This window comes from Drosophila ficusphila, unplaced genomic scaffold, assembly GCF_018152265.1.
Source record: "Drosophila ficusphila isolate 14025-0441.05 unplaced genomic scaffold, ASM1815226v1 contig_636, whole genome shotgun sequence".
NCBI lineage: Eukaryota > Metazoa > Arthropoda > Insecta > Diptera > Drosophilidae > Drosophila > Drosophila ficusphila.
Window position 1 is genome coordinate 1,410,141 of NW_025064569.1, and position 16,577 is coordinate 1,426,717.

At 38.2% G+C, this 16,577-nt stretch overlaps 2 protein-coding genes across 4 annotated transcripts; both read left to right on the plus strand.

Moving 5' to 3' along the window:
- The first annotated feature begins 668 nt into the window (after positions 1 to 668).
- On the plus strand, positions 669 to 9,000 carry LOC108093391 (protein dimmed). Its single transcript, XM_017193411.2, has 3 exons — positions 669 to 828; positions 4,494 to 4,708; positions 4,793 to 9,000. Exons 2-3 carry the CDS (start codon positions 4,535 to 4,537, stop codon positions 5,843 to 5,845), a joined length of 1,227 nt encoding a protein of 408 aa, XP_017048900.1. The 5' UTR covers positions 669 to 828; positions 4,494 to 4,534; the 3' UTR covers positions 5,846 to 9,000.
- A 2,282-nt stretch (positions 9,001 to 11,282) lies between these two features.
- LOC108093435 (CD63 antigen) lies at positions 11,283 to 16,251 on the plus strand. Of its 3 annotated transcripts, none has more exons than XM_017193496.1 (4): positions 11,283 to 11,386; positions 13,794 to 13,905; positions 14,954 to 15,532; positions 15,591 to 16,251. In XM_017193496.1, the coding sequence occupies exons 2-4, from the start codon at positions 13,843 to 13,845 to the stop codon at positions 15,654 to 15,656; spliced, it is 708 nt and encodes a 235-aa protein (XP_017048985.1). In that variant the 5' UTR covers positions 11,283 to 11,386; positions 13,794 to 13,842; the 3' UTR covers positions 15,657 to 16,251. The 3 variants fall into 3 exon arrangements, with proteins under 3 accessions (XP_017048985.1, XP_017048984.1, XP_017048987.1); XM_017193495.1 differs by having other exon boundaries at positions 11,285 to 11,421; XM_017193498.1 differs by having other exon boundaries at positions 11,295 to 11,382.
- Positions 16,252 to 16,577: the final 326 nt, after the last annotated feature.

Genomic DNA, 16,577 nt, shown 5'->3' on the forward strand with positions numbered 1-16,577 from the left:
AACAATGACTTATTAACCTTACTACCTAACTTAATTCACCTACTAAAACTTAAAAGTAAATCCCATATACATAAATTTATAATGTATCGTTTAGGTATACTATGTTAGTTATTAAGTAATATTGGATCGATCTAGCCCTTTCCAGCCTCTCAATTTGGGGGTGCCACATCAACGCGCCCACGCTGAATCGCCTAGAAGAGACACACTCAAACCCAGGCCAACTCACTCAGAACTCGACTCCGCATTTGAGCCTTTTCAGTTGCCCTCCATTCGCCAGCCTGGTTCGACTCAGGCGTTCGTGCGGGTGGAAGCTCCAGCCCCCCTCCGCCAAATGGACTTGTTGCTCGACTCGTCGCCCATCGGCCAGGCTTTTGATTCGTCTTTGGCCCGGACTCGGGTCGCCCGATGGCGGCGCTTCGTTCTGGAGCCATTCCACAAGTGGCCGTCATCCTCAGCGCTTCCGCGTTTCCGGTGTTCGACGAGCGCTCAGTTTCAATACTTTGGCACTTCAGATTCTAGAAAAATTCTACTGGTGCGGAAATGTGAAAAATCATTTGAATTGGGAAATATTCCGAAAGCAGCGAAAATGTTGTGTTCATTTTGACGAGAATAAAAGTTATCAAACCAAACTGAAGTGAAATACATGTTGATAATAATGTGTCGCAAAAAATGAGAAAGTCGTAGAAAAGTGCTTTCACGGGATCTTTAAATATCCTGAGACTATAAAAATTAGTCATAAGCCAACGATTCAAGTGAGAGTGTTTGGAAAAAGCGTTTTTTCGTGTTTTATCAATATCCAGACTTTGCCTACAAATAATATAGATATATGTAAGTTCCTAAATTCATTAACTTAACTTATAATGAAGATGTGAATTTGTTGTAAAATCTAAAAAACATAGTAAAGGACTAACAATATAAGTAATATTATTCTACCTAAAAATATATAACATTGGCAACTGTTTTACAGGCTTTAAACCTTACTAAAATCCGCAAATGCAGGTTAAACGGATAATATCAATCTTCAAGTCGGTCAGATAACTTTAATTCATGCAATAGCTCAACCGAATCCCCAATACACTTGTCAAATGCAGCGCAACCTTGCAGCAACCACTCAGAAAGGGCAAACAAAGACCCACAAAAGTATGCTGTATTTAGTTGAAAGCGTAATAAATATTATACAAGACCAGGTGCTGACTGGCGTGGCGGGTACATTGCCAAGATTCCCAAACCGTTGTCCACCGCCAGACAAAGAAACTGTAAGCAGTGAAACCGCCAACAAAGAGTGCGAGAATGTCCAACAAGTTGCTGGGATCGGCATTGAAAGCCATCGGCGGTCAAATCTGAAATCCATCTTTGTTTTTTCTACATTAAAATAAATAAAACATCGATATAGGTCATTTTGTCAAAACATAACACATTTTTCAAGTTTAATTAAGATGAGCTGAGTTCCGCAGTTGCGGAATTAAATCGAATAAAATGGAACAAATTTTATCTAAATAAAAATAGATCAAAAAATAGATTTTTTGTTTTTATGGTCTGGATTATTTATTTTCAATCCCACAATAATGCATTTTTTCTATTCTGAGTACTGGCGATTTTTTGCTTATAGAAAATATTTAACTTCTATTCAACGGAATCTTAGACTCTGCCTTTATTTTGCGTTTTAATTCCTTTCAACATTTCCTTTAAAGGCGCCACAGAGTGTAGCGTCCGAGAAAGCGTTGTCGTTAAATAATAGCGACACTTTTGTTTCACTCATCGCCGACCGCGAAAGAAATGCACTGCAAAGTGCGCGTTTTCTATTACAACAAAGTCGATGTACATTTCCCATTCCGAGCTTTTCTCGGCTGCCCCACGCTTTAAATGCTGCAGCTCGGTTCCGGGTCAAATGCTGGTAAGCCAAGGGGCATAACCATAACAACGACAGCGCCGCGAAAGCGATTCATCGGTAAATGTTTTGCTCTTTGTTTTTACACCCCCGCCCGTGGAACGAAAGGGTATATTGAATTCGCAGTGCAGTGCAGTGATAGCGATGGATGTACTAACGTATCTATTATCAGCCGAGTTCGTTTTTAGGCTGCAAGCTAACCCACATTATATATCAGTTAGGAAACACGATTGGAAAGACTTCTCAACCATTTTGTTTCCTTTGCGGAGGGTATTAGAATTTCATTTTCTAAATCAGGATTACCATCTGAGTCGATTCCCACATTTACGTCTGTCCGCGATAAATCACAACAACAAATTTTCATTCTACAAGCATAATTTAATTCTCATGATGGCTTTGCCAAACTTAAATTTTTTTACCCACTACAATTTTCTTAAATACTTACAATATTCGCTATTGGTTTTGATATTTCAACTATCAGCCTTTTTTAAATTTACCTACATTTTCAAGCATTGGCAAATGACTGAAATTAAGGCCGTTTCTTAAGAAAAACAAAATACAGTAATTAACTATAATATAAATAAAATATTTTAGGCCAATTGGCAGCCCAAATTTTTTGGTATCTGTTTTATATATTTAATTTACTAGTACAATTCTTAATTAAAACAAGCTAACTACGTTTAATAATGCACGTGTCCATTAACACATTAATTGGGTCTGATGACACATATCAAATATTATTCTTTCAGAAATTATCTAGCCTTCTGATAATAACACATGCTTAGGAATGGAGTATTTTGTAGACAAGTTTGATTTATTGGTTGTAGCACATACACCAATGTTTTCAAAAATGTATCGTCTTTGTTTTTAGTTGTTTTCGAAAAGGTACCATTAACGTTGGGGCTCATTGAGCAAAAAATTTCGGTCCAACTAAGCCCTGGTTAATTGTGGGTTAACCTTTTCAGTTTGACCAAAGTTAAATAACTATATTATCTGTGATCTGTACGTCACATAACTGTCATACACAGCGGAATAATTATCAACACAGCTTTGTTTCTTTTGCGATAAAAAAGCAGGGCTGCAAACCCAAATAATTTCGGATGCGGTTCGGTTCTGAGTTTAAACCTACTCGTAAATTTTCAGATATTTTAACAAAGTCATTCGCAAAATTTATTTATTATTTAATTATATTTATTACTGTTTCTCTTCAAACTAGTCTCTCAGTTGTAAAGCTATCTTGCTGAAACTTTCCCAAAAGTTGTGTATTCATTTCACGCAGTATATAAGTCCAAACGGGATAGCTCCCATACGAGAGAATGAAATAAAAAATTCTTCCGCCGTTGTTTTTGATCAGATCGACTTGATTTCTTCCAGATGGCGTTTTCTAACTACTATTGAATTTCAGATTAAATTTTATCAAAATCGGATACCTCTATCATATAGCTGCCAAAGGAAAGATTGAAAAATGTATATGTACAGTAGAATCCTGTTATAACGACTCCGCTTATAGTGTCCGTCCGGGTATTGCGACGAAAACTCGATGGCTTGATTGGTCCCCAGACAGACTTATACACTTAAATCCTTCTGCTTAGTGCGTCTTCCGGGTATAACGACGAAAAATCGTCGGTCCCTTGAAAGTCGCTATAAGCGGATTCTACTGTATATAAATAATGGAAAAAAAATTATAACGTCGTTTTAATCCCACGAGCATGGTTTTCAAAATATGTATGTACTACATACTATGTAGTTTTTAAATAACCCTTAGATCGAGAAAAAAAATTTCATTAAAATCCGACCACGTTATTTGTAGCTGCCATAGAAAAGTTGGTTGCCATATTTTCATGCCATGTTTTTCATCAGACAAGCATGATTTTTAGAATATAGAGTTTTCTAACGACTCTTAAATTACGAATTAAATTTCATAAAAATCAGGCTACTATATCTTATAGCTGCCATATGAACAATAGTCCAACACATGAAAAATTCATAGAAAAATTGTCATTTCTTCGATGTTGTTTAGCCTTTATATATTTTGTTCGACCTATTTGATAACTGCAAGGGTATATAACTTCCTTTCTTGTTATAAATATAACAAATATTAGCAATGTTGTGAACCTTACACATCACTACTAAACTAAATTTTAAAAAATCTTAATAGGTTTACAATTTTGTCGTAAATACCGTAAACATCCAAAATCAGCAAATAAGCCAATATTCCATTTACTAAATTTTAACCCTTGTGGGTATCCTCTTTTTTTCTATGAGCGATTTTCATTGTTTAAATTTAGAATAGAAAACTACAAAAGGCCGCTCCGTCAATTTATTTTAGAACCTGAAGCTTATGAGTTTTAATTCCTTTCCTTGTTCGAAAAAAAGATCTTTTTTATAAACGGGGCTTACTAAACTGTTAGGTTTGTACAAGTGGCATTTTTTTAACGTTGGGTTTTGCAATGTTGTGTTTGATCGGTTTACTCCAAACCCCATTTTGTGACATTATGAGTAAACAAAGCGGGGCTTTTCTGAACAGCCTGGAATCCAGGCCCTGGATGCATATTGGCTGCAATGTGGCTAACATTGACACTGACTTTTCTTACTTCGATTGCAGTGGAAGCCTCCTGCGTGCTGATAGCTTTGAAGAGTCTCATCATGGACGCCGCGCAGCTTACGGAGCTGATGAGCAGCCACGACTTCATGCAACTGCAACACCAGCTGCACCACAACAACAACAACTACAACACAGACGGCCACAACGGGCTGTCCTCAGAATCAGCGGAGGGGAGTTCGCGACCCGTGCGACGTGCCACCAGACGCACCTCACAGGTAGGTCTAAGGTCAAAAGTTGAAGGGCAAGGCCGAGCGATGCGGAGACACCTCAAGCCCGCCTCCTCTGTTCTCTGCTTCCAGCTAAGCAATAACACCTACGACCTGGAGATGACGGACTCCAGTTCGCAGAGCGACGACACGAGCGGTGGGGGTGGCAGCAGCAACGGCGGAGGCAGCACCACCAACACTGGCCTTCCGGCGGGCGGCTCCTTGGGCGGTCAGGGGGCCGCGGGACGAGGGCGGGGTCAGCAGGCCGGCTCCGGGGGCTGTGCGTCGGCGCTCACCCCCAACAGCGCCAACTCCAGCTCCTCGAACGCGAACTCCAACGCCAACCGACGGCGCAAGGGAACGCTGAACGCGAAGGAGCGGAACATGCGACGCCTCGAGTCCAACGAACGCGAGCGGATGCGGATGCACAGCCTGAACGACGCGTTCCAGTCGCTGCGAGAGGTCATCCCGCACGTCGAGATGGAGCGGCGGCTGTCCAAGATCGAGACGCTTACGCTGGCCAAGAACTACATCATCAACCTGACGCACATAATACTCTCCAAACGCAACGAAGAGGCGGCGGCCCTGGAGCTCAACTCGGGGGCCGTGGGGGGCGTGCTGCTCTCCAACCTCGCCGCTGAGGGAGGGGGCGCATCGGGAGCGAATGGCATCTCCGCCAGCGCCAGTGCCGCTCCCCTCTGCTTCGAGGACGCCCTCGCCGGCGGAGGCGCCTTCGACTGCGCCCTCCTGGCGACCACCGACGGCAGCCTCCTGAACGCCGCCGTGAACGCCAGCCCCACCATGCAGAGCCTCCAGCCGCAGGCGATGCACATACAGGCGCCGCTGGAGCAGCAGCCGCAGCAGAGCAGCCACCACCCCCACCACCAGCAGGCGATGCACGGCCACGGCCAGAGCCACAGCCACAACCAGAGCCACAACCACGGCCACTTGGGGCACTCCATGATGCAGGCTGCGCAGCAGCAGCCCACGCTCCTCCTGAATGGCAGTGCGTCAGTGGGCGTGGGCGTGGGAGTGGGAGTAGGCGTGGGAATCGGGGTGGGAGTGGGCGTGGGCGTGAACAGCAACGCCTCCAGTTTCACCGATATCAACGATAACTTCGACGAACCTTACCGGGAGTTTCTGTAAGCCAGCTTTCGGGCGGGGTTGTGGGATCGCAGAGAAGTTATTCCAGAGAAGGGAGCACACACGTGCAATCCAAAACCAACAATTATATCCTTTTAGGGGATATACGAAAAAACGATATTTATGGATCCATTGAGTTATTTAAATTTCAGAAAAGTTGAATTACTTAATAAACATTTTTGCAATCAACTTTCTCTGTAAATAATTTATTATACGCGGAATCGCAATAGAATTCGCTCAACTACTACTTCCAGTTGCAATTTTTATGAAATAATATAGGTCGAAAGGAAATGCTTGCAATTATTTAAGGTGTGTGGCTTATAAGATTATCACGTTGGGGCAACGTCTATGATTCGTTAATCCTGAAAAGTAACGGTTAATTAATAATGTTTCTTATCACGTATTTATTTTGACGTTTGCGCCCAACATTTGTTCTTTTATCTTCATTTTCATATTCTTGTTTTTAATTTATATTCTGTATGATATGTTTTATTTATGTTTTATCACCCAATTCTAATCTAATCGCTATTTATCAAAGTTTGGTCAAAGTTTGTTTATAACTATAATTTTATTACATCTAAAACTAGTTATGCTGGGTCTTTAGGAATTTTCTATTTGCCCAAGGAACACATTTTTGAATTAAATAAAATAACTTTAACTTTTTGATTTTAAATTGGCGGATTGACTAAGTTGGTGGGGTCAATATCAGAAATACCTTTTTAGGTAAAACGTTTAAATTACTAACTTGAAATATCAAAAAATATACGTATACTGTAAGTAAGAAATCAAAAACCATTTAAAGAAGCTAATATGAAAATGTATGCTCTCCAAATATTTTTAAGATTGATTAATTATAACGAATATGTTGTAACATTTCAGAATGTATATATGTACCTACTTTAAAATACATTTATTCAAAGGAAGGAAATTACAAAAAACATAAAAGCGTTATTTAAAGTTATTAAAATATTTTTAGGGGACTATACGTAGCTCGATTGTTTTCATATTTTTCACTGTCTCTACATTTTTTATTTAGCTTTTTAAACTGCATGATACCATTATAATGATTTTCAAGTTAAATTTTCTTCCACAGAAGTTTCTATAAATTCACATCATAAAACATATTAATTTTCAAAAATTTTGATATTCTATATTATATTTGGTCTTTGAAAGTTTTTTGCAAATGGAAAGTTGTGAGTTTTAAGAAAATGCTTTCTTATTGGAAATAATGGCACATTTGAATGGCTTCACAAAAATTGCATCGCCCATTAAAACTGTTCATCAAAAAAACGATTATAGTCGAGGCACTCAAATATGACATTTCTTCTTTTTCACAACCCATAAAAAACATTTTTTTTGTTCCAGAAAATTACATTTCTTTATACAAATATTAAATAATATTTTTTGCAAAAGGAAAACATTTTGTAGATTTAGAGATAAAGTTGTTTGATCTAAGAAAAAAATTGCAACCTCATTGTCAGATCTGAACTAAGTACAGCTCTAAGCTGTTCTGTGGCGTCTCCAACACGCATACATTGGATCCATTCATTTCTATAAATATGTACATATAATTGTCAGCAAAAGCAACAAAAACAAGGAATCAATTACCGTTAACTAGCAGTGCTGGCGTCTGAGGAACGACGGTCTAGAAAGTGACGCCCCGATAAGTTAATTTACCACCCATGATCTTTTTAATGCACTTGAAACTTACCATGGGCGTATGAGTGGGATAAGGGGATCGGCGGGGAGAAAGAGCGGGCAGCAAAACAATTAACACACCGAAACGTTGAAATTGGCACACTTCCGTTATGGGTGACCGTACTAAACTCGCGGTGGGCGGGAAAGGGACACCGATAGTGATGCTCGGACGGTAAACAGTAATAAAATAACGGTGCTCAATGGGTGGCAGTGTCGGGCTAGAGTGAGAGTGGGTGGTTGTGTGCCTGAGTAAGGGAGGCTGGGGTCTTAGCAATAATTAAGTAAGATATAGTATTTGGGGGTGGGTATCCCCTCTCGGGTGTCGAGTAAAGCTAGTTGATTATGTCTGATTAGTCAGGATTTCGAATTTCGGGTTAGTTCGTGAGAAAAAAACCTACACAATTCTGTTGAAAACATATTTCTTGATATAATATATAATCAATATTCTAAAATGTAATTTTTTTTATTTGGACCAAAGTGTTGGCTGCAAACGCCATGTGGTAGCCAATAGTGTCTAAAAATCTGATAAAATGATTATGGGTAATTCACTTTATCCGTTTTAAAAATTCGGTTCTTATTATTAAAAACAGGTGAGTTCTTGCGTTTGCAGTACTTTACTAGGCTTTAAAAGACTCTTTCGAAGTTCAAAAATCCATTTTTTTTAATTTCCCGACAGATATCAGCCAGAATAAAAACAATAAAAATAAAATTGAATACCCTCCGAAATAGTGGCAAATAAGTTAACGTGCACCACCTGAAAATGATAAAAAAAAAACCCGAAAATTTATTTCTGCTTACGCGCCTGCAAAAGATATTATTAATAATTTGGTAAAAACAGTGTTAAGCTAACTACCCCTAGGTGTATATGTCAAAAAAAAAAAAAAAAAAAAAAATTATTACCCTACATTTTTATAAAACATACTTATTATTTATATTTTGTTAATACCTAATGTACATCATCATTTGCTCCCAGCTGTACATCAATGGATAGATTAAATCTTTTAAAAGTTAAGGGCCACTTTGAAGAATTAAACTCATACATGTAACTCTAGGTAAATAGAAGAGGAAAGGTGGTATGTAGGCTTAGGCACCGAAAGTACTGACTAAGGTCCACAGAGCAATATTCATAATCGAAAAGTATTTTCGGTGTCGGAAGAGTCACGAGTTACTCTAGTCAAATTCTGTTGCGCAAATTATAACAACAAATATTCGTTACTAATGGAAACTGCAATATAGACGTCTAGCAACCCCTTAGTTGTGTAATGTATAAGTTTTCCAACAAAGTCAGTCTATTATAAAAAACCCAAATGCAAGAACGTAATAATTAAAATATATATCCCGAACTGTACATTATTAAGGGACAAATTTAATGAGCATTTGTTGGGTACAAGTAAAAAATTATATACATACATGTTTATTAAATCCATGTAAAAATATGCTATCTATTGACTAGCTGTATATCTAAGGTGCAAAGCAAAGATTATTAAATAAAGCAAAAAGTTAAAGTATAAAATCATTATGTATTTTCATTGCGTGCTTTGTCGGCAGTCGCATAATTCCAGCAAACTGTTAGTAAGATTCTTTCTTAATTTTGTCAGATGGCTTAAACACCTGATTGCGCTAAGCCTTAGAACCTTGCAGGGCGAGGGCACAAGGTCGTATGGAACATCTTTTGAGCCGCGTAAAAGGTGAGAGCTTAAAAGCGTTGATGAACACTGGACGTGAACGCGGCGAAATGAAAAGTAACGAGATCATCGCGGGCTATGTAAAAAAGTTGAATGATGGTGCAAGGAAGAGTTTCAACACTAAAACTCGAATATGTTTTTAGCGAAAATGGTGACGTTCGTCGAACCTTTGAGCAATAAATCGAGTCTGCTAAGCGAATCGCCTGACTGACTATAATCAGACAAAGCTACAGTGGCTTGCGTAAAAGGTATTGAAAGCGTTAAGTCTTGGATAATAGAGTCAAAAATCCTAACCTTTTTATCACATTATTCAGTAATTTTCGCATATAAACAAGCTGTGGGCAAAGGTAATTTATTAATGTTGGAATAAACTGTAATATTTCCGTACTGCAAAACCTTAATAAAGAAAAACTGTTACGCTCTGTGGCGATCGACCATTTGTTAATGTGCTTCAGGTAGTAGTAGCCGTTAAATTAGTCGATACATACGTACATGAAAGTTAGGTTATCTTAATGTACTGTAAGCAAGTCGTAGTAGCCATTCTGTTTGCGTAGGTACCGATGATTCAGTAGCCTGTTAAGGCACATACAATTATTCTGCAGTATACCAGACTGTTATTCCATAGACCGTAGGCGATGTTTGCCGTCTGTTTGGACAGTTTGGCATGGGTGAAGAATTGAAAATGACTGTAGCTTCAGACACGCCGCGGTGTTAGCACCGGAGCAGAATAACGCCCAATGCCCAGAACAGTGACAATGTCCAAAAGCCTGGTGCCTGGATTAGGATAATAGCTGATATTGCCCTCAGCCAGTAGCGCGGTGGGTTCTGATTCAAAGCAGGGCTGCGAGCCCATGCAATTTCGGTTGTGGTTCGTTTCGGAGTTTGAATCTACCCACAACATGTACTTCCGGTTTGCGCACCGACTACTTCCAAGTGGTGGAACAAGGTTCAGGTTCGAACCAGGGTTTTAAAATATAATCGTGTTTGTCGGTTTATCTGTAAAAGCTGCGTTAGCTCCACAATACACTTTTACCCGTGTGTCTGTTTCGTATATTTGCAGTTTTCTATGTTATGGCCTGTGGGGAACGTCTGTTGTCGAAATGTGTAAATTATACAAATTCTCTATTTAATAGATCTTAACAAGCCAAATTAACTCCAAGCATTTCTTAAAATGTATGCCCCGGAACCAATTAAATTTAAGGTCATGATCATTTTGACCTATTTCAATAGTGGTTAACGAGCTTGAGTCCATTTTATAGTCTTTAAGTTTCGAATTCGATTACTCTGTCCATTAGATGTACTGGGTACAGTTGCTTAGCTTTATTTAAAGTTCTTGAGCTTCTATTAAGGTTTTCTACCAGCCAAGTCAAAATTTTCCAAAAATCCACCTAAAATTTCAGCTCCCGATTTTCCAAAATGTTGGCTTGACTATTTAAGTTTTTTTTTTGCAAAAGTTAAACTTTGTCTTTATTTTGTTTCTTTTGATCGGTATAAGATATCGCGGGGACTGGTTCGGTAATCTACACTTACATATATTTCCTTTCACTAGTCAGGAAGTAAAAAGTTTTTTATACTTGTTGGAAGGTAATTATAAAGTTATAATTAGGATCATAATACGACTTGAACTAGTCTTGTCTTCCTCCCCATCCGTCCGGATCAACGTTAGGATCTTGGAAATCATAAAATCTTTAATATTTCGCTCAAACGCTCAAATTATTTTTTTTTTTCGTACAGCGTTTAAGATTTGGAAGTTCGCTAGCTTGTCGAAGTTATTTGCTTTCTTGTTTATTTTGGTACTATTACCTTCCGAAATAAAAATATGCGTTTTATGTAGTTATAAACAAAAGGATGTCGATGTATATAACCAATAAATTATCGATTTTGTGGAAAGATTTCTTTAATCTAGTAATAACACAAAAATGGTTTGTAAAATCGTAAAACGAAAACCAACAGTCCGTTAGTGGTAACAGTCGATTTAAGCCTTGAGTGTGCCGATGGCTGTGAAAATATCGATTATGTGAACTCCCACTAACCTATCGATAGAGCTATCGGGGCAAAAAGAGACAAGAGCCACTTTAAAAACATCCATCAAAAGTGTTGTTGTTCCGATAGAACGCGGCGGATAAATTAAACGAAACATCAGTGTCTTGATTATAGGCAGGTATATACACAACGGGGTGGATATAAAATAAAAACGTAAGTGAGGACACCAATTTGTAAAAAAAGTGCAACCGAAGCAATTGTGTATGCCAGGTTGTGGTTCAAGAAACCTAAAGCGGGGGAGGGTGGCCGAGTGTGCAGTTATTTCTTCTATTCAGGTTCAGGGCTTCCGCTCCACTTTGCTGGTTTTTGTTTTGGTTTTATTTGTGCTGTCTTCTTCTGAGACCTATCTAAATTGCGGAGCGTGAAATCAGTAATGTGTGTGTGTGCCAGGTAGCTTAAGTTTTAAGACAAACCTTCATTGTGCCCGACGCGTTTGTTGTGTTTGTAACTGTGTTTGGCGCTCCAATTAGATGCAGTTTATTAACCCCTTGGACCCCGCATTTAAATTTCCGTCATTTAGGGTTTGGAAAATGCGAAAGCGGTCAGGAAAAGGCTGTAAGGGGCGTATGGGTATTCCCTGCTTATGTCCGATGGTCATGCCTACTTTCGGGATTCCGGTATCATTATGCACACAGGCACCCGAACACTAGACGTCCAGCCCCAGTAACCCCATACCTCTTTCGCTTGGTGGGAAAGTCCCCTTAATACTCCCAAAGGTGGGAGCGCGAACAAACGGGCATGGCACAGTGGGGCAAATTGCGGAGTTTGATTCTAACGTGCATTGATGAGAAAACCTTAAATCGTGCTTGTAAATCGTTTGAATTCCCTTTGCTTTTGTCTTTAACTGCCTTTTGGGATAGATACTTTTATTGGTCTTAATTGCGAATAATTGGCTTAAGCGAAAAGACTGATTCCTTAGGAAATACAGTGGTAATTAAAAATCATATGAGGCATCGTAATATATCCCTTGTTATACAACATTAAATTTATTTGGATACGACAGCTTTCAAATAAATACAGATATACAAAATATACGAAATTAGATATAAAATATGCGAAATTATAGTTTATTTTTTACACGTGGTAGCTGACATTGTGAGCAACATAAATACATTAAAGCAATACATTAAAGAACTAAGTTTTACTTGCAAGGTTAAAATCGGATCAAACAAGCTTGACTTATATTCCTTTAAAATTTTTAATGCGAGTTATACAAACTACAGTAGAATCCGCTTATAGCGACTTTCAAGGGACCGACGATTTTTCGTCGTTATACCCGGAAGACGCACTAAGCAGAAGGATTTAAGTGTATAAGTCAGTCTGGGGACCAATCAAGCCATCGAGTTTTCGTCGCAATACCCGGACGGACACTATAAGCGGAGTCGTTACAACAGGATTCTACTGTATTTGTTTACATTCAAAACAAAAGATAAATTAATGGTAAAGGCTTATTAAGACTTAATTTTTATCTGCAAGGGCTTTGGTTGCCAAAGATAGCATTCTTTTTTGTTGTAAGTGATTTTTAAATAGAAAGTTAATTGACGATTTTAAACCAAGGTGTCTAACAGCGTCGACTAAATGTTTAATGAAGGGCCTTTTCATTGTCCTGTATACGAGTGGGTTACTCCATATTCTCGTTGTGCGACAGGTGCACATGTGAAATTTTTCCCTGGACATTTATTTATTGACTTTTGATTAATCAAACCGTCACACTAGATGGTAGCTATAAGCGACCACCATTCCACCATTGACACAATTTCAAGACGATCGATTTTTTCGTGCCACTCGACTCCAAATACTTGGCTTCGGGTAAATATTATGATTTCAGCAGAAAAAGGATTGGTTTTACTATGAACTAGAGATCAGTTAGGCACAACATTTTCTTAGCAGCCTATATTAAGTTTATCATGTAGTTACATTCAGTGGATCACCAAAACACTTCATACATTTTTCTGGCATATTATATTGTATAATTTGTTTAATGTTTTTAAAAGTTCGATTTCAAGAACATTTGTTCAACATCATCAAAATGTAAAATGTTTTCTTTAGGTTCTCAGTTATATTTAATATTTACAACACAAGGTGCATAGCATTGATTTTAAAGCATGCTCGTTCTTAATTGAGGTCCGCCCTTGTACTTAGTACTTAGTGCCCTGTGGTCCCTTTGCCGACGCCCCATTAGTTGAAATGTAATAACAAATAATAATGCGCCGAAAACTAGGCCACACGAACACAATGCACCCAAACGAAATGAAAATGGCAAAATTCCCTCAGCAAATGAAAATGGGCCTTGCTTCAGAGCCTTGTACACATTTCGCTTGGGCGGGGAGATATGTGGGAAAGGGTTGGGTCAGGTAAATGCATAGTTAATCCGTAGAGAGACAGATTGCGGTGGTTCAGGGTGCTCTGATTTGGTTGTTGGCTTGGTCAGAGTCGGCGTCGTCGCTAACCACTTTATTGATTTATGGTAGCCGTGTTCCTGTCCAATCGATTATTATTTCGCTTTAACCTCTTTTATCTTACAGTCCGAATAAGCCAGGCAGCTAGAAACGAAGTAACAATTTTCGGAGTACGATGGCATCCGGCGGCTTAGCATGTGTCAAATACTTGACATTCTTCTGCAACCTTCTTTTTGCGGTAAGTTGTTGACATATTAAATGACGTCTCAATTTATCAATGCGTCACCTTTAAGCTATTTAAGCTCTTAATATATGTATATAAATAATGGAAAAAAATTATAACGTCCATTATTTATTTTCAGCATTATTTTCAAAATGTGGAGTGTTTTTTTAACCCTTAAATCGAGAAAAAATTTCATTGAAATCCGACAACGTTATCATAGGAAATATCGAAAAATCTATACAGAAATAACGGAAATAAAAGTATAACATCGTTGTTCTTCATCAGACAAGCACCATTTTAGGAATATAAAGTTTTTTAACGACTCTTAAATTACGAATTAAATTTAATTAAAATCGGATGACTAAATCATATAGCTGCCATATGAACAATAGTCGAAAATATGGAAAATTAATAGAAAAATCGTCAATGCTACCAGGTTTTTTGTTCGACATATTTGATGACTGCAAGGGTATATAAATCGGCAAGCCGAAGCTAGCTTCCTTTATTGTTTTTATATTATGCAAGTATGATTTTTTGGAATATAAAGTTTTTTTAACGATTAAATTAAGAAAACAAATTTCATAAAAATATGACAACTTTATCATATTGCCGCCCTAGAAAGATGGAAAAATATAAATTAAATTAATAGGTAAATTTATAAAATCACTGTCCATGCGGCGTTTCAGCCCTGCTGTCTAAACTGATGCCGAAGCTTAAAAGGTGTCACGCTTATTGACATTGTTATCTGAATAACTACTAACTGATACATCTGTAGTAATATTTGACTGTCTACGCTTTTAATTTTGTTTTATCTGTTCGATCATAAAATTGCGTAGATATGTACATATGGTGTTTTACTGGAAGACGATTTTTTTTTAAATATCTTCAGAAAAGTTCTTTCTTATGTGTTGAGCGATCCCAAAACGATTCGATTTATTTTGCACCACTAGAATATTTTAATTTGGATATTATTATTTTATAAAGTAGCCAAATCCATTTTTAATCATCGATGCGTATCATTAGAAATATAATTATAACCTTGGTCATGTCTTATCTAATCCAGCTCACTGGACTTCTCATTTTCCTGGTGGGAGGCATGGTTCAACTGAACTATGCTCACTACTCGAACTTTGTCAGCGATCACATCTGGACCGCTCCTATTATACTGATGATTGTGGGCGCCGCCGTAGCAGTCATCTGCTTCCTGGGATGCTGCGGTGCCCTGAAGGAGAGCAGCTGCATGATTCTTAGCTTCGCCATACTTGCTGTGGTGATCTTTCTGTTCGAGATCGGGCTGGGCTTCGCTGGTTATGTGAAGCACACCGGTCTGCAGCAGCTTATGGAGGGTCAGTTCAACTCGACCATGAAGCACTACAAGGAACGGGACGACTACAGCGATGCCTGGACTCTTCTTCAGACCGAGCTAGACTGCTGCGGCACCTATGGACCAAGCGATTGGGAAGGCATATTCCCAAACAAAACTTTGCCTCCGGCGTGCTGCTCGGTTATTAATTTGAGCGAGGCCAAAGAATGCACATCCGTCCACGCAACTCAGCAAGGATGTTTGCAGAAACTTCTACATATCTTGGATTCGAAGACACTGATCTTGGCATCCGTGGTTTTGGCAGTAGCCGGTATTCAGGTAAGTCGATAAAATATCTAGATGCTGTTTTTGTACTTACAAATAAATGTTTCCACAGATGCTCACCATATTGTTTGCTTGCTGTCTGTATCGTTCGTTTCGCAGGAGCTACGACCACGTTTAAATTGCGTAGCGAGGATCCCGTGTGTCGTCTCTAAATTGGGAATTTTCTTACTTTGTAGTTGTCATACACAGGAAAAGTTTAACGTTGGCGTGTTTTGATTGAATGCAATAACAAAAGCTACCTAGAAACACTCACTTTCATAGAAAAACTCACATTAATCACTGGCCGTCGAACGCTAATTAGTATATTCATTACTATTGAACTTATTTTGTTTTACGTTAGTTATCCGTATTCATCTGACAACAAGTGGTACTCGACATGAGCAGACAAACAATATTTCCTTCCAGTACTTTTATATTTTCTTTTTATGTTTACCACTCACTTTAACGCAGATCCTGTGGGAAAACAAAATTATAAAACCTTGCACTCTTGCATGGAAATTTAAATTTCGTTTAAGATATATATTATATATATTTATTACTGGAATGTGAGCATTTTTAGCTACCACTCAATCACGTGTACATTTAAATTCATCTTTGTTGAACAAAAATAAAATTGTCATTCATTAAATAATGAACGTGCCCTTTTTCAAGATTTGTATGTGTTGTATTTAGGACACGTTAGGCATTTATCTTGAATGTTAAGAAACCACCAATTTTGAAGTTTTATATAACCAATGAGTCCTTTTTTAACAACATTTGTATTACAATGAAAATGGTTTACAATAAGCGGCTTTAAAGATTAACAGTGTCACAAAAACCAATTTTTTAATCTTTCACAAATAAGTCTATGCATGATTACATTGTGGAATATATAAAGATCGATTGCAAATGTGAAACTGGAACATGAGTGAAAATTTGAAGACCAATTGCTCGTTGAGTAAAAAAGCATACTGTATTAATTACACAGTCTTTAACAGGCATTAGGAAACGATTTGTAGTTCTCGGCGTCATTCAAATAAACATAATTGTATCGAATCAA